The sequence below is a fragment of the Loxodonta africana genome, chromosome 11, assembly GCF_030014295.1.
Source record: "Loxodonta africana isolate mLoxAfr1 chromosome 11, mLoxAfr1.hap2, whole genome shotgun sequence".
NCBI lineage: Eukaryota > Metazoa > Chordata > Mammalia > Proboscidea > Elephantidae > Loxodonta > Loxodonta africana.
Genome location: NC_087352.1, coordinates 76,973,751 through 76,995,764, shown reverse-complemented (window position 1 = coordinate 76,995,764; position 22,014 = coordinate 76,973,751). Strand labels below are relative to the sequence as shown.

The 22,014-nt window shown below is 39.1% G+C and overlaps 1 protein-coding gene across 1 annotated transcript in view; it reads left to right on the top strand.

Annotated features, from left to right (window-relative positions):
* DSG2 (desmoglein 2) overlaps positions 1-22,014 on the top strand; it is a 57,309-nt gene that overhangs the window by 23,553 nt on the left and 11,742 nt on the right. The window contains exons 2-10 of the mRNA XM_064294627.1: positions 1,488-1,523; positions 2,651-2,785; positions 7,300-7,461; positions 7,600-7,744; positions 8,589-8,752; positions 10,703-10,840; positions 10,986-11,171; positions 20,072-20,337; positions 21,763-21,905. Of these exons, the coding sequence (XP_064150697.1) occupies positions 1,488-1,523; positions 2,651-2,785; positions 7,300-7,461; positions 7,600-7,744; positions 8,589-8,752; positions 10,703-10,840; positions 10,986-11,171; positions 20,072-20,337; positions 21,763-21,905 (1,375 nt within the window). The remainder of the gene's footprint in view (positions 1-1,487; positions 1,524-2,650; positions 2,786-7,299; positions 7,462-7,599; positions 7,745-8,588; positions 8,753-10,702; positions 10,841-10,985; positions 11,172-20,071; positions 20,338-21,762; positions 21,906-22,014) is intronic.

Sequence of the window (22,014 nt, the reverse complement as noted above, 5' to 3'; positions counted from 1 at the left end):
AAAAGAGGAAGACCCTCAACGAGATGATTGACACAGAGGCCGCAGCAATGGACTCAGTCATAACAATGATTGTGAGGATGGTGCATGCCCGGACAGTGTTTCGTTTTGTTGTACATGGGGTTGCTATGAGTTGGAGCCAACTCTACGGCACGTAACAGCATTGTATCCTTTTGCTAGGCCCAGTAAGACTCTACTGAAGAATAAAAGCGGTAAATATTCAGCCTCACACAGCTTGCACCAAGCTCCTGGTTAGGGAGCTGGACAGGGAATGTATTAAATTTTAAGAATGCCTTGAGGATATGATTCTGAGGAACGTTGGATCCAGTCACAGATCTTTCTTTTCAAAAAATCGGGGAAACACGCAGATGAAAGTAATGCATCTTGCCAGTGCTTTCCCTTGTTTTTCATTCCATGCTACCCTTGAATATGTATAAGCTTGGGTAACACAACTTTGGTTAGAGACATCTCTGGTCACTGGGGACCAGGTAAACTTCTTAGAGGATGAGGAAGAAATAGTATGTCTGACCATAAAATGGAAAGTTGGTGATGGTTGTTCATCTGCCCCTGAGAAGTTCAAGCTAGAGGCCGAGCATCCCCTCTCCTTGAGTTTCTCTTCAGGAGGATAGAGGCAAGAACATGTGCTGATGAGCAGGAGGAAAGAAAGAAAAGGTGAAGGATCCACAGGTAGGATGGACCCTGAAGGAAGCCTCCAAGAGAATGTGGAGAAAGTGAGAGACTTTAAAACGTTAGGGAAAGCCTAATACATGCACTTTGTAGGGATATAGGGAGGATGTCCTGTGCATTGTAGGATGCCGAGCAGCATCTCTGACCCCGATCATCTCCAGTTGTAACAACCAAAAATGTCTCCAGACATTACCACATATCCCCAGGGATAGGGCATGCAGGCAAAAGGTTGAGAACCACTGGTCTAAATTAAGTATGTGTTCTGTGAGATAGAGTCCTAAGGAAACCTCCAAGTGATGCACCTTAGGGTGTGTATATCCCCATGATACACCAACTAGGTTTCATGGGTCCATGCATCCTGAGATGCAGAAATGGGGAAAAGCAAAGAAGACTGAGAAAATCCAAATTGAAGCAGATCATAATGAATTCATGCACACTAGATGAAAACCAGAGGGGGAAGAGAAAAGAATTAGGGAATGGTTAAGATTTTAAGGGGAGAGGTTTTGTTTTTTGTTGTTGTTACATGTTTGTCTGGAAATATACTTGTTTTTCTAAGTTTTCAGGAGGAGACAGTGTGGATCAAGGAAAATGTAGATTCCTCCCTCTGGTCCTGGTGTTGGAGGGAGGCAAAGGAGAAAACTAAAACTTGCTTCCTTTTGACAAAGGAAGTTATTGGTGGTTTATCTCTTTGTTGTTATTGTTAATGTCTGTAATATCGTAGGTGGTAGGTTGGTCATTGACAATATATTTAAACAGAATCTGGTGATAAACTGTATTAAATGCCAAATTATTTTATTTTACAGATCTGCTTTAACTTTGGAGATGGACTTCATTTAGAGGTAAGGAACCAAGGGGCTTATTTCTGTCTTTTGGACTCAGGGCTTAATTTCATGAAAGACAATCCGGCTGTGCCTTTCCAGATTAAAAATGCACACTCCCTTAGACCCAGCTGTTCCACAAACATATACTCAGGGATGTTAAAAGCAGCATTCTTTGACAATCTAAATGACCATCGATAGAGGAAAGGTAAAACAATTTGTGGCACATAGAAGAATGTCCATGATAAGGCATTGAATGAAAAATCGAGGGACAAAATGAGGTGTATGTGATAAGTCCATTTTTATAGGGGAAAAAAATTATACATGTGCAACTGTATGCCAAAAAAATCGTAAAACATATTCTTAAAGCTATTAATAGTGATTATTCTGTGAAGTTAAGTGGGAAGGTAGAAGTAGGTTTTATATTATAAACTTTAATATTATAACTTTTAATTAATTTTTTGAAAGTTATAAACATTTTTCCAGGTAAAAAGAAGGAAAAGACATCAATAACCTAGTGATAACAAATATAAATATTTTGTAATAAAATACATGTTACATAGAGCAAGAAAATGAATAAAGTGATGAAATAAACCTAGTGTCATAATAATTTCTGATCTTAAGATACTAGGTATGCTGTGTTGAAATTTTCCCTGGATTAAAAAAAAAAATACATATATATATATATTCACCTATTAAAGCCTAACTGAATATTTATAGAATAGTTTTCCAGTTAAGGTTCTTGATACAGGAAAAGAAAAATTTAATCCTTTACCCAACCCTTGACCCAGTGAATTCATTAACTGGCAGTTCCACTAGTTTTTGTGAAATATGTGTCATAGGTTACTAAAAGATCTCAGTTTAAAACATGTAGTAATTTATTTTTAAATTACAAACCACCACAGAAAAATGAAACTTCATTTTCAGTTAATTAAAAAAAATTTTTCAACATGAGTATACAATTTGTAATTTGCCAATTTATAAAATCACTAAGTTACTCTTTAGCCTTTTTAATTCTTTACTCAGGAGAGCATATTCTTACAGTTAAAAACAAAACCTCCCTGCTTTACTGGCTTAGAGAGACTGTTTTGAACACCTGTAGCGTTTTATGATACTTAAATTTTTTTTCCAATATTTGATTGTTGCAGATCTTCAACACAAGAAATGAAAATAAGCTGCTTCCTAAACACACTTACTTAGTGCGGCAAAAGAGGGCCTGGATCACCGCCCCCGTGGCTCTTCGGGAAGGAGAGGATTTATCCAAGAAGAACCCAATTGCCCAGGTACATTGGAGGGGCAACATTAAAATTAGAGCTTAATTTTTAGCAGGAAGGGCCAACTTTAAGATCCTCTTTCCCATTCTGGAAGACACAGCATCATTGGCACAGCAACAGCAAAAAAAGTATACACACACACACTCCCCTTTGAGCTTTGATTCAACAAAGAGTAAGGGACCTGGCACTGGTTTAGCAGTGGTTGAGAGCTCAGATGTTAACCAGAAGGTGGGTAATTTGAATCCACCGGGCGCTTCCTGGAAACCCTACGGGGCAGCTCTCCTCTGTGCTTTAGGATTGCTATGACTCAGAATCGACTTGATGGCAACAGGTTTGGTGTTTTGGTTTTTTGGCACTGGTTTAATTTTTGTTTAACACTGAGAGTGTTAAAATACTGACAAGAGGATATTATCATAAAAAGTAGTTTTCAAAATGAAACTGAGGCCTAATGGGTAGGGTGACAATGCTGTTCTTGTTGTCAGGTGCTTTTGAGTCAATTCGGACTTACAGGGTCCTACGTACAATAGAACGAAGCACTGTCCAATCCTGCACCATCCTCATAATTGTGGCTGTGTTTGAGCCCATTGTTGCAGCCACTTTGTCAGTCCATCTTGTTAAGAGTCTTCCTCTCTTTCACTGATCCTTTCCTTTACCAAGCATGACGTCTTTCTCCAGGGACTGGTCCTTTCTGGTAACATGTCCAAAACATGAGGCACAGTCTTGCCATCCTTGCTTCTAAAGGAGAATTCTAGCTGTACTTCTTTCAAGGCAGACTTGTTCATTCTTCTGACAGTCCACGGTATATACAATATTCTTTGCCAACACCGTAATTCAAATGCATCAGTTCTTCTTGGGTCTTCCTTATTCATTGTCCAGCTTTCACATGCATATGAGGCGATTGAAATTACCTTGGCTTAGGTCAGGCACACCTTATTTCTCAAAGTGACATCTTTGCTTTTTAACGCTTTTAAGAGGTCTTCTGCTGAAGATTTGCCCAATGCAATACCTTGTTTGATTTCCTGACTGCTGCTTCCGCGGGGTCGATTGTAGATCCAAGTAAAGTGAGATCTTTGGCAAATTCAGTATTTTCTTCTTTTATCATGATGTTGCTTATTGGTCCAGTTGTGAGGATTTGTGTTTTCTTTATGTTGAGTATAATCCATACTGAAGATTGTAGTTTTTGATCCTCCGCGGCAAGTGCTTCAAGTCCTCTTCACTTTCAGCAGGCAAGGGTGTGTCATCTGCATATCACAGATTGTTTGCTCCGTATACAGATTAAATAAGTGTGGTGCAAGGGTACGACCCTGATGTACACCTTTCTGATTTTAAATCGTGCAGTGTCCCCTTCTTCTGCTACAGCAGCTGCCTCTTGGTGTATGTACAGGTTCTGCACAAGCACAATTAAGTGTTCTGAAATGCTCATTCTTCACAATGTTATCCATAATTTGTTATGATCCACAGAGTTGAATGCCATTATATAGTCAGTAAAACACAGGTAAATGTCTTTCTGATATTCTCTGCTTTCAGCCAAGATCCATCTGACATCAGCAACGATATCCCCCATTCCACATCCCCTTCTAAATTTGGCTTGAATTTCTGGCAGAGTAACTACACGTCCTGATTTATGCCTATTGTCCTATCTTAATAATTAATCACTCCCCTTTCACTTCCAAAGTGCCCTTTTTTGGATAAATTATATGGTAATCCTACTAAAATGTATCTCAAACCTGAACTCTTGTTTTTTCTTCTAAAGCTGTTCTCCATAAATCCTGCCCACTTCAGTAAATACCACTGTAATTCTATCCAGTATTTCAAGCTAGGAAAAGTAGCAAATACTATCAGTTTCACCCCAAAAATATATTCCAAATTTGCCCACTTTTCCCCAACCCCATATGCCATAGTCCAAGTGACTGTCACCTCTGACCTGCGTTACCAAAGAGACCATCCACCCTTGTCTACCTCTTTCGCTCTTGCTACTCCCCGCCCCGCACTGTCCATTCTCCAGAAAGCAGCTCCAAAGTGTTCTTTTGAAAAGACAGATCACAGCATGTTCACCACCTTTGTAAGACCCTTTCAATAGCTTGCAAATGCAGTGGAAGAAGTAAACTCCTTAGACTTGGCAATCTACTTCCAAAAATCAGCTAATGAAAATACTATGGATCACAACCGTCCAACCTGCAACCAGTTGTGAGGCTAGTGCAGGGCCAGGCAGCATTTTATTGTGTTGTACATGGGGTCACCATGAGTTAGAGTCCAACTCGACAACAGCTAACAGCAAGAATCCTGGTCTACCAGACCCTACAGGATATGTTGGCTGTGGCCTCCTCTCTGACCTTAGCTCCTCTCAGTGCCCACTTCTGCTCTGCTACATCCTGTCAACTGACCACACTTGCCAAGCTCATTCCAGCCTCCCACCCTCTGCACTTGCTGTTTCCCTCTGCCTGAAATTCTCTCCCCCCAGGTGGTCGAAGGCCCTCTCCCTCACATCATCAAGCTTCTGCTCAGTGTCCCCTCCTTCTGAAATAATTCCCTTCCCCACCTGACCCCCATTCTCTCTAGCCCCTCACTCTGTCTCAGTGTGGTTTATAATACATTCTAATAGTGGACATTATGTAGAACATTGCTTATTGTCTGTCTTTCTCAGTAGTGTGTCAGCTCCGGGAGGGCAGGGGCTTAGTCCTTGGGTTCACAGCTGCATTGTCTCTGCCCTGAGCAATCCCGGCATGCGGTGGATGCTTGATAAACATCTGTGTTAGTGAGTAAGTGTTCGTATCCACACTTGAACTTCAGCTTTCCAATCTTACAAACAGCACATATAAAGGGCTCTTTTAAAGTAGCAGCTATGGAATAGAAGACAGGTACCTTCTTCTTTTCAGTAACATGTTAGTTATAAAAGCTGTCTAAAATCCAGAGGGTTATATAGTAGTATGTGCACCTGTAACAAAATTGTTTTTGTTTTGTTTTGGTTAATAAGTTAGTGGTCCTTCTTACTAGTATTAATTATCTAAGCTGTTAAGAGTAAAGTTTATGTAATACTGTGAACAGTTTAGTATCTACTAGGACTTTTGACTCAACGGCCCACAACAGGACTTTAAAAATGTGTGCATGTGTGTATGTGTATTCTGTTATGTACATATATACATGTGTATATAAAAACCTACAGTCGGAACTATACAGTTTTGTTTTTTAACATAAATGGGATTATATAATATACATTATTGATACATATCCAAAACACCCAGTGCCGTCAAGTCGATTTCGACTCATAGCGACCCTATAGGACAGGGTAGAACTGCCCCTCAGAGTTTCCAAGGAGCGCCTGGCGGATTCAAACTGCCGACCCTTTGGTTAGCAGCCGTAGCACTTAACCACTATGCCACCGGGGTTACATAAAGACCTTTAATGTTCTTTATAACTACTGTAATATATATATTAATACATATACAAATATGCATGTGTGTATGCGTGCACTTGGCAAAAAAAAAGAGAGACAGACAGAAGCTTAGTGAAAAGTAGTCATGTTGCTGCTTCCGGTTCACCATTCCACTCCAGTGCAGAGAGAATCTAGAGGAGGTTGAGGCCACATCTGCTGTTCCCTTGGTTATTCTTAGCAGTAAAATCGAGCCCCAGGGCATATTGGGAAACCTGGTGGGAAATATGTGTGGCTAATCTTGAGGTTGCAAGGCTGAGAACTGGCCAGACAGTTTTGATGGTGATGGCTCCAGTAATATCTGAAAGAAGAAATTTAGTGACCAATAGGGGGCCACAGAGAAACACTTACTAATGAAGAATTAGAGTGGATAGATTTGTTTGTTGAGAATGAAGATGATAACTACAGGAGAACCAGCAGGTTAGCAGTGTTATTCAATTGCTGACATATTCCAAGCAGGGAGGGCACTTGACTGTTTTAATCCTCCTATGAGAGAATTGGAAACCCTGGTGGCGTAGTGGTTAAGTGCTACAGCTGCTACCCAAGAGGTTGGCAGTTCGAATCCACCAGGTGCTCCTTGGAAACTCTATGGGCCAGTTCTACTCTGTCCTATAGGGTCGCTATGAGTCGGAATTGACTTGATGGCTACCGGTTTGGTTTGGTTTTTATGGGAGGATGCCTTATTCATAGTTTCTGGCAATCACATGGATTTATCAGGGTGGTTTTGCCTCTTCAATTTTTACCTTATGTGCTAAATTTAAAATCTGCTGTTTCCAAGATGTGTCCCAACTATGTCTTAATTTTCACAACAACCCTAAGGGGTAAGTAATATTATTTTCCCCATTTTACAGATAAGAAAACTGAGGCAGAGGGAGGTTAAGTAACTTTCTCTGTCACATAAATGGTGAGTGGCTGAGGCAGGATTAGAATCCAGGTTCTCCAATACCAGCGTCTGTGTTCTTGGGCCCTCATGCTGTATCCCCTCCCTCCTATCAGCAGCATTAGTTTCATTGAAGAATTTTCCATTAAAAATACATACGTATAAATTATACAGAATTAAACTTCAGGCATTCATCTGTTATTTTTATGTTAGATACATTCTGATACTGCAGAAGAAAGAGGCATAAAAGTTACATACAGATACACTGGAAAAGGAATTACAGAGCCACCTTTTGGTGTGTTTGTATTTAATAAAGACACTGGAGATTTGAACGTTACCAGCATTCTTGATCGAGAAGAAACGCCATTTTTTCTGGTAAGAACTATTTTGTATTTATTAGTCTGTAATTATTCTTACATAATCGTTATGATTTATTTTATTATCTTTGGATATTACGATAGTTCAATTACCTTGGCTTAAATCTAATTCTCTTTGATTATGTCATGATTTCAGCTAGTGGGTTATGCTTTGGATGTAAATGGAAACAACGTGGAAAAACCATTAGAACTACGAATTAAAGTCCTTGATATCAATGACAATGAGCCAGTGTTCACACAGGATGTCTTTGTTGGGTCTGTTGAAGAGTTGTGTGCAAGAGGTAAGATGCTATTATTTTTATGAAGGAACACCCAAGGTCATTTTATACCCATTGTGTAACTGAACATGAAATCCTGTATCTTAGTGGAAGCTAAGTATTATCTACAAGACAAATAATAATAATAATAAATCTAGGTTTAGAGCTGCTTTTATGTGATAAGTTCAAAAGACTTTACATGGCCTCTTTTTTACCCTCGGTGGACTGTTGTAACAGGTAAAATCTCTGTAGCAACCATTCACAAAAGCAGACATAGGCAATACATAAATGAACTGTGCAAGGCCTGTTCCAGTAAAATTTTATTTATAAGACAGGTAGCTGGAGATATTTGGGCCACTGGCTATAGTTTGCTGACCCTTGAATTATGTTATTTTTACTGTGAGGTTCATTGACAATGTTGTTCAATGCAGTACTACATATGAAAACTCACAGGAGAGATTTCTCTTTGACCTTAATGTAAAGAATAATAACGCGCTTCTCCTGATTTGTTTATATCTTAATAAACATCAGAATCTTGTGCCTGTTCATGCTTCTTTGTTTGTATTGGCTACTAGAAATATTATGAACAAATTTGCACTCCTCCTGTAGCAAGCTTTAAGGACCTCACCCTAGGAATTTATGTACTTACCTCAGCCTTGTGCTCAAATTTTTTCCTTTTCCTATACTCCATTCATGCTGATTTCCTCATCTAGTAAATTTTTTTCTATGTATATTTTTAAACTGTATGTGATTTTAATAAGCACCTAAAATCCCTTCTGGGATAAGCTAAAATTATAAATAAAATAATAACACATGTAAATATGCTTGAAGTTGAGTTTCATCTTAAACATTTTTTTTCTAATGCCAGGTACACTCGTGATGAAAATCAATGCAACAGATGCAGATGAGCCCAATACTCTGAATTCTAAAATTTCCTATAGAATCGTATCTCAGGAGCCTGCTTCTCTCCCAGTGTTCTACCTAAATAAAGATACAGGAGAGATTTATACAAGTATTACCTTGGACCGAGAGGTAAGTGATATTGTCTGTTGCCTGTCTTTTAGACTCTACTATTCTTTCTAGTGTCTCCTCTCTAATCATTTAGTTTCTTTTCTGTTTTTTTTTTTTTTTTTTTTAACTTTATTCTGTATTCTTCATGCTTAGGAAAAGTTTTAAGATTGTCTCCTTCAAGGGTTGTGTTAGCCACATGTGTGTGCCTTGAGCACTTGCAATGTGACTAGTCCCACTTGATGTACTCTAAGTATAAAACACACCAGGTGTGAGACGTACTATGAAAAAAAAGATGAAAAATATTTCCTTCATTTTTATGTTGATTACATGCAAAAATGCTGCTAGAAAATTTTGAATTACACAGGGATAGTGCTGTTCTAGGACCTCTCCAGTCAAGATTCTGTTTGCTAGAGAATCCTAAGACAATAGCACTCAGTCTGGGGTTCTGTAACGAAACTTCAAGACAAATACATACATAAAAGAGGGGGAGTGCTCAAAACAGGAGTCCTAGTTAAAATAATAAAATATTTGTAAAAGAGAATTTTTGCTAATCCCAAATTGGGAGAAAAGTTAAGTAGATTTTATAGGAGGGTTGTAGGTGTTGTCTCAAACATTTCACTTTTTTATTCCAAACTCATAGGGGAATTTTTTTATTTAAAAAAGGAAATAGACAAGGTGTTACGTGCGTGAAAGTTTTAACACTGTATATGAGTAAAAATTGATTCAAAAAACACTGTATAGTCATCACCTACAAAGTGTCATTCAAGTGCAGTGTATTTAGGATTTGGAAAAATAATTCAACTTTGTCCAGAGCGGGGAAGGTGTGTGCCCAGCGTTCCTACTGAGATCTTTGTAATATTCAACTCTATTATTATTCCTAACGTTTTACTCTACACCTTTTCACATAAAATACTGTAAAAGTATTATTTTAAAACAGTAGTATGATTTTAACAGCTGCTGTCTCTGAAGGATAGAAAGTTTAGCTCATAATAAAGGCTATCACCTATTGAGCATTCACCATGTGACAGGTGTGGTTCTTAGCTACTAACCAGAGGTCAGCAGTTTGAATCCACCAGCCGACCCTCAGAAACTCTACAGGATAGTTCTACTCTGTCCTGTAGGGTCGCCATGAGTCAAAATCAACTCGACGGCAACAGGGTAGGTGTTGTCCTAAGCTCCTTACGTGGATTAACTCATTTAATCCACATGGTACAGATCCAAGTATAACCCCATTTTATAAGGAAGGAAACTGAGGGTCAGAGGGCCACGCAGCTAGTAAGTGACAAAGCTAGAACTGGAGCCCAGGCAGCCTGGCTCCAGAGCTCTACTACCCTGCTTTTCACTGAGTAGTTCTGCCTCACATAGGCTCCCGTGTACTTGGCACTGGATGCTCAGCTCCTTCTTAAATTCCAGCACATTAAATGGAGCTGGAGTAAGGGACCATGTGGACTCCTTACTTTTGAGTAACTTTGGAGACTTCGTTCTCTAGAACACGTTTTCTAAGAATCATCTCTCTCAGGATATCTAGGCAAATTTCATCAAGTTTTCCCCTCATTGGCAAAGTTTTCTTGGAGACTAGGTTTTTCTGGCATAATTTTTAGCAGAGAATGAGAAGTGGGGTAGAAAGAACCAATCAATACCATCCTGCCATCACATCCAGTGTCAAATAAACTGCCTTTTAAATAGCGCCCCTTTGTCCAGACTATTTTAGAAGCATCTCCTGATAATACCACCAATGACATATTTAAGAATTTGACTTATCAGTCACTCCTCTAGGCCTTTTTTGCCCTTTCATAAGAGCTCTGACTACAAATAGCATCTTCAGATGAGTAACAGCAGGTCATGAAACTGGGCTGTGAATAAATTATACTGAGGCCCAGTCCCTTGATGATAAAGTGAACTAAAATGAGAGAGACCGATTTGGAAACAATTCATTTTCACCCCAGTTGGCTATTTCTCGTTGCTTTGCAGGAACACAGCAGCTATTCTTTGACAGTAGAAGCAAGAGATGGCAACGGACAAATAACAAGTAGACCAGCAAAACAAGCTCAAGTTCAGATTCAGATTTTGGATGTCAATGACAATATACCTAGAGTGGAAAATGAAGTGGTAACTACTATTTTTATAATAAACGTTCTTATTTATTTTTGTGTTTTAGTCATAATAAAAAATACATCACTAAAGTTTGTATTGCACTTACATATATATAAAGACAGCAAATTAAAATAAAAACCATTATGTTCATGTTTTGCAGTACGAAGGGTCTGTTCAAGAAAATCAAGCCAATGTAGAAGTTATGCGCATAAAAGTGTTCGATGCAGATGAAATAGGCTCTGATAATTGGTTAGCAAATTTTACATTTGCATCCGGAAATGAAGGGGGTTATTTTCACATAGAAACTGATGCCGTAACTAATGAAGGAATTGTGACTCTTATTAAGGTAAGTACTTAGACTTCAAAATTGGTGTGGGAGAAGACGGTGCCAGGGAAGAAACTAATATTATTTGAGCCCAAACACTTGCAAGTGCTTTATATACCTTAACTGGCACCACAGTTGTCTGAGATAGGGGCCATCTTTACTTGCCCAAGTTTTATGATTAGCAAATGGTCACACTGCAATCCATATTTGGGTTTGCCTTATTCTAAAACTCATACTCTTCCCGCAGCACCAGCTTGTTCAATAAGATTCATTGAGATGATCCCTTCCATTGTAATAATGATAACCACACCAACAGAAGTCATTGTCTGCTGCCCCTCATTGCTTCCTTCTTAAAGCAGGTCATCCTTAAAATGGCCCTGAAAGCCAGCCCCTAATCAGGGGACTCTAATCCAGACAGCATAATACCAGCATCACTATTACTTACCACACTTCCAGTCTTGCTCACAGCCCATTTCTGGACATTGCACATGCATCTCATGACCTCTTGTCCCTACTGCATACCCCTCCGCCGTACTACATCTTGTTTGCTCTGCATAGCCGTAAAGGCAAATCTCACTAATAACATCTAAAAACAAAAGCTGTGATAACTTGGTGAAGCTCTAACTCAGTTGTCCTCATACTTAGATGTGCCTAAGAGTCACCTACCATTGCTGTATGCCAAAAATTCCTGGCCCCCATATCAATAAGTCTGATTGGGTGGGGCTCAGAAACTTGCCTTTTCCAAAAACCACGTGTGATTATAATATAAGTAGCCCAAGCATCACATTTTGAAATGTCGTGCTCTAACCTCTTGTGCTTAATTGAATCAAGTGAAATGAAAATTGAATAGCCTTATTAAGCATATGGAAACCCTGGTGGTATAGTGGTTAAGAACTGTGACTGCTAACCAAAAGGTCAGCAGTTCAGATCCACCAGGTGCTCCTCCAAAACCCTATGGGGCAGTTCTACTCTGTCCTATAGGGCTGCTATGAGTCGGAATCAACTCGACAGCAACAAGTTTGGTTTTTTTTTTTTTTTAATTAAGTATATTAGCCTTATACATTTGAAACTTATAACCCCCACATACTTTTTAAAAATGAAAGGTACAGGAAAGATTTTTATCTAACAGAATAATATCAGTGTATTTTAAAATGGTTTATGGTAGAATTGCCTTACCAGATTTTAAAATAAAGTGCAAAGCTTTAACTTTCAAAATACTATTTTATTATATTACAAGTAACGATGGTATAAGTATATAAAAGAATAGAAAGGAATTAACTTGAAGTCTCATGATAATAACTGTGGGCACCATTACTATATGCATTTAAACTACCTTTCAATAGCAGAAGAAAATTAGAATAACATTTTCTCACGTTCAAAGGGAGAATTCATTTTATGGTTATTGAAGAAATGAGTAATGTCTCACTTATCTAGTGCTGCTATAACAGAAATAGCACTAGTGGATGGCTTTAAGAAACATTTATTTTCTCACAGTTTATGAGGCTAGAAGTCAGAATTCAGAGCACCAGCTCTAGGGAAGGCCTTCTTTCTCTGTTGGCTCCGGAGTAAGTCCCTGTCTCCTCAGCATCTGCTTCCGGGTTCCTTGGAGATCTCCATGTGTCTCAGCATCTACCTTACCCCATCTCTCTCCCTGCTCACTTGTTTAATTTCTTTTCTATCTCAAAAGAGAGTGATTCAAGATACACCTTACAGTAATCCTACCTCATTAACATAACAAAGACAACCCATTCCTAAATGGAATTATAACCACAGGCATGGAGGTTAGGATTTACAACACGTATTTTGCGGGGGACATAATTCAATCCATAACATTCTACCCTTTGGTCCCCAAAATTCATGTCCTTGCCACATGCAAAACACATTCACCCCGTCACATTGTTCCAAAAGTCTTAAATCAACTCCAAGTCCAAAATCTCATCTTCTGAATCATCTAAATCAAATATGGGTGAGACTCTAGGCATATTCCATCCTGGGGCAAAATTCCTCGTCGTCCATGAACCTGTGAAATCTGGATTACAAGTTACCTGTTTCCAAAGATAATATTGGAATATCTGTGGAACAATGTCATTGTTTCACAATGGTAGAACAAGCACAAGATAGATATTTCCATTACAGATGGGACAAATTGGAGGGAAAGAAGGGATAACAGGCACCAAGCAAGTCCAAACCCAGCAGAACAAATCACACTAGCTCTCAAGACTTGAAAATAACCCTCTCTTCTCTGAGACCATCTGGACAACAGCCCCACCCTCCAGACTCTGGGTGTTGGCCATGCCCTCTGGATTCTAGATTAAGTCCCCTAGGCCCTGGGCTTCGGCTTCATCCTCCAGGCCCTCTGGGATGGCAGTTGTTCAGCCTCAGCTCTAAAACAAAAAACTCATTGCCGTTGAGTCAATTCTGACTCATATAGGACAGAGTAGAACTGTCCCATAGAGGTTCCAAGGAGCGGCTGGTGGATTCGAACTGCCGACCTTTGGTTAGCAGCCATAGCACTTAACCACTATGCAACCATAGCTCCCCCTCAGCTTTAGGCAGCCTCATTCTCCTAGACCATCTGAATGGCAACCCCACCCCCTTGGCTCTGGCAGGCCTCTTTCTTCTGCCCCTTGAGCATGGGAGCCCTACCCTCTTACCTTTGGATGGCAGCCCCATGCCCTTGGCACACCGTAACAGCAGCCCCACACACCGGAACCAGGTTGGTGAAGATCTGACTCTTTGAAACCTAGGAGGCTGTGGCTCTATCCTTTGAGAACCAGGAGACCATGTCCTACCCTTTGAAATCAAGAAGGCCCTGCTCCCTGTGCTCCTTCCAACAGTTCTGCTGATCTCTGAGCTGCTCCAGGAACGGTCCTTTACTTGGAGGACAGCAGATGTAGCTCCTTTGGCCTGTTTCTTGCCTGTAGAATTCCAAGACGCAGACAGCTTTCTTTCCTTTCTTTCTTTCGCTGTCCCCTTCACTCTAAGCTTTGGGTTTTCTGCTGTGGTTAGCTCCATCAGTCACAGGTTTAATTTCTTTAACAAAAGATTATATAGCCACTCCCTTGGTGAACGTTCTAGGACACATGTCCTTAGTTTGTACAAAAGAATTTTCCAAATCTTCGAGTTCTGTTTTCATTTTGCACAGGTTATTTTTAAGTCCATCTCTTTCCTCTTGCATTTGACTATAAGTGGTAAGGAAGAACCATGTGGCCCCTTTAAGATCTTGCTTAGAAATCCCCTCAGCCAGATATCCAAGTTCATCGCTCACAAGTTCTACCTTCCACCAAACATTTGAACGTAATTCAGACAAGTTCTTTGCCACTGCATAAAAAGCATTGCCCTTTCCACACTGTCCAGTCACATATGCATCATTTCCGTTTAAAGCCTCACCAGAAGCACATTTAACGTCCACATTTCTAGTAACATTCTGCTGCTGGAACCATATGTGTTCTCTAAGATGATAGAGACTTTCTCTATAGCTCTCTTCGCTTTCTTCTGAGCCTTAAAAAAAAAAAAAAATTTAAGCCCATAATTCTACCGAAAGTCTCTTCAAAGACATCTAGGCTTTTACTGTTAGGCACCTTAAAACTCTTCCAGCCTCCACCCATTACCCAATTCCAAAACCACTTTCACATTTTAGATATCTGCTAGAGCAGCACGCCTCTCTTCTGGTACCAAATTCTGTCTTAGTTATCTAGTGCTGCTATAACAAATACCACATGTAGGTGGCTGTAACAAATTTATTTTTTCACAGTTTAGGAGGCTAGAAGTCAGAATTCAGAGTGACGGCTCTAGGGAAGGCTTTCTTTCTCTGTCAGCTCTGGAGGAAAGCCCTTGTCTCTTCAGCATCTGCTTCGTGGTTCCTTGGAGACCTCCATGTGTCTTGGCATCTATTGTACCCCACCTCTCTCTCTCTCGTTTAATATTTTAATATAAAGAGATTGACTCAAGATACACCCTACACTAATCCTGCTTCATTAACATAACAAAGACAACTCATTCCCAAACAGAATTATAACCACAGGCATAGGGGTTAGAATTTACAACACATAATTTGGGGGGACATAATTCAATCCATAACAGATAATAATACCTGAGACAAAATAGATCTATCTGCTTGTATAGAAATAAGCATAATTTTTAGTCATCAGTTATAGGTCCAACTATGATAGATACTTGAGATACGAAAGTTAGTAACACACATAAGGAGCAGCCATGTAGTGATGTGTGATAGAGATGCTAGAATGGAAGCATTCTCGGTGTACCGTGGTAGCACAAAAAAGGATATAGTCATTTCTACCAGGAGTGGCATGGACAAAATATAATATCGCTAGAATTACAATGAAATCTACAGATTGAGGAAATCGCAAATTTACTATCTCAATTACATAATGAAGTTTTACAAATATAAGGGCAATAAGTCAGATTCAATTAAAAGGAATTTGTTATTGATCCTTGCTGTCGAGTTGGTTCTGACTCGTGGTGACCCCGTGTGTGCAGAGTAGAACTGCTCCATAGGGTTTTCAAGGCTGTTACCTTTTGGAAGCATATTGCCAGGCTTGTCTTCGAAGGCACCTCTGAGTGGGTTCAAACTGCCAAGCTTTCAGCTAGTAGTCGAAACTTAATCATTTGTGCTACTCAGGGATTTCTAAAAGGAATCTAGACAACCCAATTTTTTTTTATACTTTAGATGAAGGTTTACAGAACAAACTAGTTTCTCATAAACACATACTGTCTTATGACACTGGTTAACAATACCTCAACACATTAGCACTCTCCTTTCTCGACCTTGGGTTCCCTATTACCAGCTGTCCTGTCCCCTCCTGCCTTCTAGTCATTGCCCCTGGGCTGGTGTGCCCCTTTAGTCTCGTTTTGTTTTATGGGCCTATCTAATCTTTCGCTGAAGGGTGAACTTCAAGAGTGACTTCATGGCTGAGCTAAAAGGCTGTCCCAACGCCATACTTTTGGGGTTTCTCCATTCTCTGTCAGGCCAGTAAGTCTGGTCTTTTTTTGTGTGAGTTACGTTTTTCTCCAGCTCTGTCCAGGACCCTCTATTCTGATCCCTGTCAGAGTAGTCAGTGGTGGTAGCCGGGCACCGTCTGGTTGTACTGGACTCAGTCTGGTGGAGGCCATGGTAGATACGGTCCATTAGTCCTTTGGGGTAATCTTTCCCTTGTATCTTTAGTTTTTTTTCATTCTCCCTTGCTCCTGAAGGGGTGAGACCAGTGGAGTATCTTAGATGGCCCTCACAGGCTTTTATGATCCCAGACGCTACTCACCAAAGTAGAATGTGTAACATTTTCTTTATAAACCATGTTATGCCAGTTGAGCTAGATGTTCCCCGAGACCATGGTCCCCACAGCCCTCAGCCCAGCAATTCCGTCCCTCAGGGAGTTTGAATGTATCTATAGAGCTTCCATGACCTTGCCTTCTACAAGTTAGATAACGCAATTTTTAAAAATGGGCAAACAATTTTAACACACATGCCACCAAAGAAAATATGCAAATGCCAAACACTCATATGAAAGGAGGCTCATAAGTCATTAGGGAAAATGCAAATTAAAGCCGCAGTGGAATACTACGCCTCCTAGAATGGCTATAATCAAAAAGACTGACAACACCAAGTACTGGCAAGGATGTAGAGAAATTGGAACCCTTACACATTGTTGGTGGGAACCCTTATACATTGCTGGTGGGAATGTAAAATGGTATAGCTAGTTTGGCAGTTTTTGAAAAAGTTACACAGGATAGTTATTCTGTGACCCAACAGTTTTACTCCTAGATACCCACCAAAGAGAAATTAAAATATGTTTACACAAAGATTTTTATGTAAATGTTCATGGCAGCATTATTTATGATAGCTAAAACCTGGTAACAATCCAGATGTCAGTCAGCTGGTCAATAAATAAACAATGGAATACTACTGAGTGATAAAAAGGAATGAAATACATGCTACAACATAGACAAACCCCAAAAACATTAGCCTAAGTGAAAGAGCCAGACACATAGTCCAGCATGTTGTATGATTCCGTTTATATGACATTTCTAGCTAAGGCAAAACAACTAAGCTAGAGAGCAGATGGTGGTTCCCCGAGGCTGAGATTCAAGAGGGAATTGACTGCTAGCAGGCCTGAGGGAACTTTTTGGGGTGATAGAAGTATTCTAACACTGGACTGGGTTCATGGTTGCAAAACTGTATACATTTACTAAAAGTCCTAATGCTGTACACTTAAAATGGGTGAGTTTTATTGTATGTAAATTATACTTCAGGAAAGCTGTCAAAAAAAAGCAGAAGAACAGATATTATACAATGTGGATCATATAGTAAATCACATGAAAAATCCACACCTTACTAACAAATTAACAAATAAGTTTAAAACATTTAATGCAATTAATAATAGAAGTGACAAAATATGTTGACGGTTGTAGAAAATTGAGGTATATGGACTCATATTGCTAATGATGCTGAAAATCTTTTGATTCTCTTTGGAACATTATGGCTATTTATAACACAATGACACCATTTTTTATGATCCCGAGTACCTAGCTCATTTTATTTACATTGTCTTGGCCTTTCAGGGAGCCCTGGTGATGTGGTGGTTAAGAGCTCAGCTGCTAACCAAAAGGCCAGCAGTTCGAATCCACCAATAGCTCCTTGGAAACCCTATGGGGCAGTTCTGCTATATCCTATAGGGTCGCTATGAGTTGGAATTGACTCAATGGCAACGAGTTTGGTTTGGTTTGGCCTTTCATGGTCCTTGAAACCTAATGACATCTGGCTGGAAGATATTTCTCATACAGCATACATAATGTCATTGAAACAAACCATGTGAAGTTCAAGAACAATTTAAAAAGAAAGTAACTTTCACAGACTTTACAATCACAGTGTATTTTCCCCAGTTGTTTTCAGTTGACCTCATTCCATCACTATAGCATCCACGTAAAAGGGGGGGGGTGTGCAGGAGAAATTGTTATCTATCCAGAACTTCACAAAGAAGAAAATGAAATACACAATAAATCATCTCCCACCTCCCACCAAAAAAAGGAACAGTTTTGCTGTAATTCATTGTTGTTGTTATATGTCGTCAAGTCAGTTCCGACTCATAGTGACCCTATGCACAACAGAACAGAACACTGCCCAGTCCTGCACCATCCTCACAATCGTGGTTATGCTTGAGCCCATTGTTGCAGCCACTGTGTCAGTCATCTCGTTGAGGGGCTTCCTCATTTTTGCTGACCCTCTACTTTACCAAACATGATGTCCTTCTCCAGGGACAGATCCTTCCTGATAACATGTCCAAGGTATGTGAGAGGCAGTGTCACCGTCCTCACTTCTGAGGAGCATTCTGGCTGTACTTCTTCCAAGACAGATTTATTCATCCTTCTGGCAGTCCATGTATTACATTCAGTATTCTTCACCAACACCATATAAGCCTAGTTAATGTACTTAATGTTATACAGAGGAAAGAAGCACAAATAGTGGGAGCATTTTAAAACCTGGCATACTACAAATAAAAAGCAAAAGTAGCTAAATATACTTTGGGTCAGTAATTCTTTTAATAATGGCTCAACACCCAAGACAGGAACCATTCCCAAAGCCAACTCTTCAGACAGGGATTGGACTGGACAATGGGATAGAAAAAGATGTTGGTGAAGAATGAGCTTGGATCAAGTAGACACTTGAGACTATGTTGACATCTCCTATCCAGAGGGGAGTTGAGAGGGCAGAGGGGGTCAGAAGCTGGTGGAATGGACACAAAAAGAGAGAGTAGAGGGAAGGAACGGGCTGTCTCATTAGGGGAAGAGCAATTAGGAGTATATAAATATAGGAAGGTATATATAAATTCTTGTATGAGAGACTGACTTGATTTGTAAACCTTCACTTAAAGCACAATAAAAACAAATAAATAATGGCTCAACAAAGAAAAAATAATTTTTATGGACGTAGAGCAGAATTAATTATATTTAATAATTACAAGTAACTCCAAATCCTAATACTAGAATGGCTAAGTTAATTAAGTATATCTAAACAGTAGAATACTATAGAAATGTTTGTAAAAAGAAAATGGAAAAATTGTAACATAAAATGTGTTTACGATGATAGAGCAGTTACATCAAATGTGTATTGTAAATAACTACAATTCACAAAGAACACTATTTGGAGAAATGTTAATCTTTTATACCATTAACAGCAAAGCAGATGTTAAATAGATAGATACTGTGCTAAAAGGGGTGGTAGGATTCTTGGTGTAAAGAGATTTGAAAATCCCTGGGTTTGGCAAAGTTAAAGTTTTCATTACTCCAGAAGCCCTCAGTTTTTAATATGCTAATATGCAGTGTAGTGGCTAAGTGCTACCAAAAGGTCGGCAGTTCAAATCTACGGGGCGCTCCTTGGAAACTCTATAGGTCAGTTCTGTTCTCTCCCATAGGGCCGCTATGAGTCAGAATCAACTCAACAGCAATGGGTTTGGTTTTTTTTTTTTTTTTTAATATGCACTGTGAGTCTACGTTAGGGGATAGGGCAGACAGTGCTACCAATAGTGCTACAGGCTTTTTCATTAGAACTCATGGAACACATGAGCTTATACTGAATATTCATAAATCAATTTTTTTAATTAGGAAAAAAAAGCTTCACATTGTTAAAAGAAAGATATTTTTAAAAGATTTTGACCTTTTAAAAAAGAAATTGGAATGCTTGCTAAACATCCTTAACCTTTATGATTATTCCAAATGGCAAAAGCTTTTGTTTTAATAGCCTGGTATCACTGCAAGTGTTGGAATAATGAGTGCTGCTGTATTTCTCACGTGTCAATTTTATATTTAACAGTAAAGCCAAATGTGTGTGTGTCTGTGTGTGTGTGTTCTTTGGTGTTCTAGTTGTTTCTTTTTTGAAAGAGTTCCCTTTGTGTTTGCCTTTCTAGGAAGTAGATTATGAAGAAATGAAGACTCTTGACTTCAGTGTTATTGTCACTAATAAAGCAGCTTTTCACAAATCGGTTATGAATAAATACAAGCCTACACCCGTACCCGTCAAAGTCACAGTGAAAAACGTGCAGGAAGGCATTTATTTTAAAAGCAGCACCATCTCTGTTCAAGTCAGCGAGGGCATGGATCAATCAAGCAAAGGCAGGATAATTGGAAAATTTCAAGCTTTTGATGAAGACACTGGACAATTAGCCCATGTAAAGTAAGAGATGGCTATGAATATTTTTTAATTAAACACCTGTTTTCAAAAATCATAATGAAATTTGAACATTTCATTCCTCCATACCCCAGCATGATAATTCCCCAAAGGCCTGTAGGCTCATCTGTCCTGTAGTTGTACCTGTAACCGAGAGGCAAGAAGAATTTTTACCAGGCTCCCCTTCACTCGACCACCTGTGTTTTAGGATGAGGCTGGCTTGCTAACCTCAGAAACAATTCTGGTGAAAGAAAGCTAAAAAGCAACAAAGGACAAGTTCAGAAAGAAACTGGCTAACATCTGTCTTACTTACTGAAAGAGAATAGGAAGTCAAGAAAGTGGCTAATAAAATCTACCCCAAATACCACTGTATACACATCTGGCTAGGACAAATAGTTGCATCAGATGCCTTAATACAGGGAAACCAGTTTTAATTTGCACTTAAATTTCGAGACTCTTCATTTAAACCATGCTTTTATTTTAGGAACCTATGAACCTTTTATAGTGTTTGTCTGAATTATAGTGATCTCTCAACTTTTTTATTTAAAATGAGGACCTATCATTTACTGGTAGAAATATTAAAAGTTAAAAAAAAAATCAGTTTGAATGTATCATTGTTATTTTCTCTTAAATAGCACTGTAAATAAATATTGTTATAAATTAGCCACTCATTCCTGTGTGCCTAAACACACAGGTCATAGAAGATAATTTGTCGATTTGGTTGATTGAGCCAAGTTCTCCATATGTTTCGTTTGTATTTGGTTGTATTTTAGACTCGATGGTGTTTAATTGCACCCACTTCTAAAACCATAGTCTGAACATTCTTGCCCTTCCATAGCTGTCTCTTCCCACCCTGATTCTCCTCGCTTTGAAGGAAGAAAGCCAAAAGTCACTTTAGCAGCATTATTTTCACTTTTAGCCAATCCTACATGAAAGAAACCAGCTGCTTCTAATAATCAACAATATTCCAGAATTTTAAAATGCTCCCTTTGAAGCCAATCAGTGGTTTTTAAAATATTGCCAACATCCCCAATAAACAATAGAACGTAAGACAACTTCCCCTCACCAGTTCTTGTCTTGTAATTCAGCTATTCTCCAAAGGTCTCTAAATTGATGGGACACTAGATGAAAAGCTATCGGACAGACTGCAGAGTAGCTTACAAACTCCTGGGTTAGGAGGTTAAAGGCCGCCCTTGCCTAAATGACTGGCATGTTACAGAACTAAGGACAATGCCCCAGTGCGCGTGAAGTGCCATAAAGAGGAGGGGCTTTTAGGATGTCTTCAAGAAATTAAAACGTTCAAAATTAATGCCTACAACAAGAATGAAAAGAGGCAGAAATTAAGCCTCAAAGAGCTGTAGATCCTAAATATGTTTGCGATTCCCAGTATATCCAGAATTCGGAATTAATTTTCTCCTTGTTTTGTAACAGATATATAAAATATGAAGATATAGATGATTGGATCTCTATAGATTCTGTCACATCTGAAATCAAACTTGTAAAAATTCCTGATTTTGAATCCAGATATGTCCAAAATGGCACATACACTGCGAAGATTTTGGCTATAACAGAAGGTAAGTTGTCAAATAGATGTTTTTTCTTGGTTATAGCTATTTAGATTTTCTTTTCCGGCATCTGAGATCTTTCTTTGGCTCTTGTCTGAAACCAAATCTCTCCAATGGG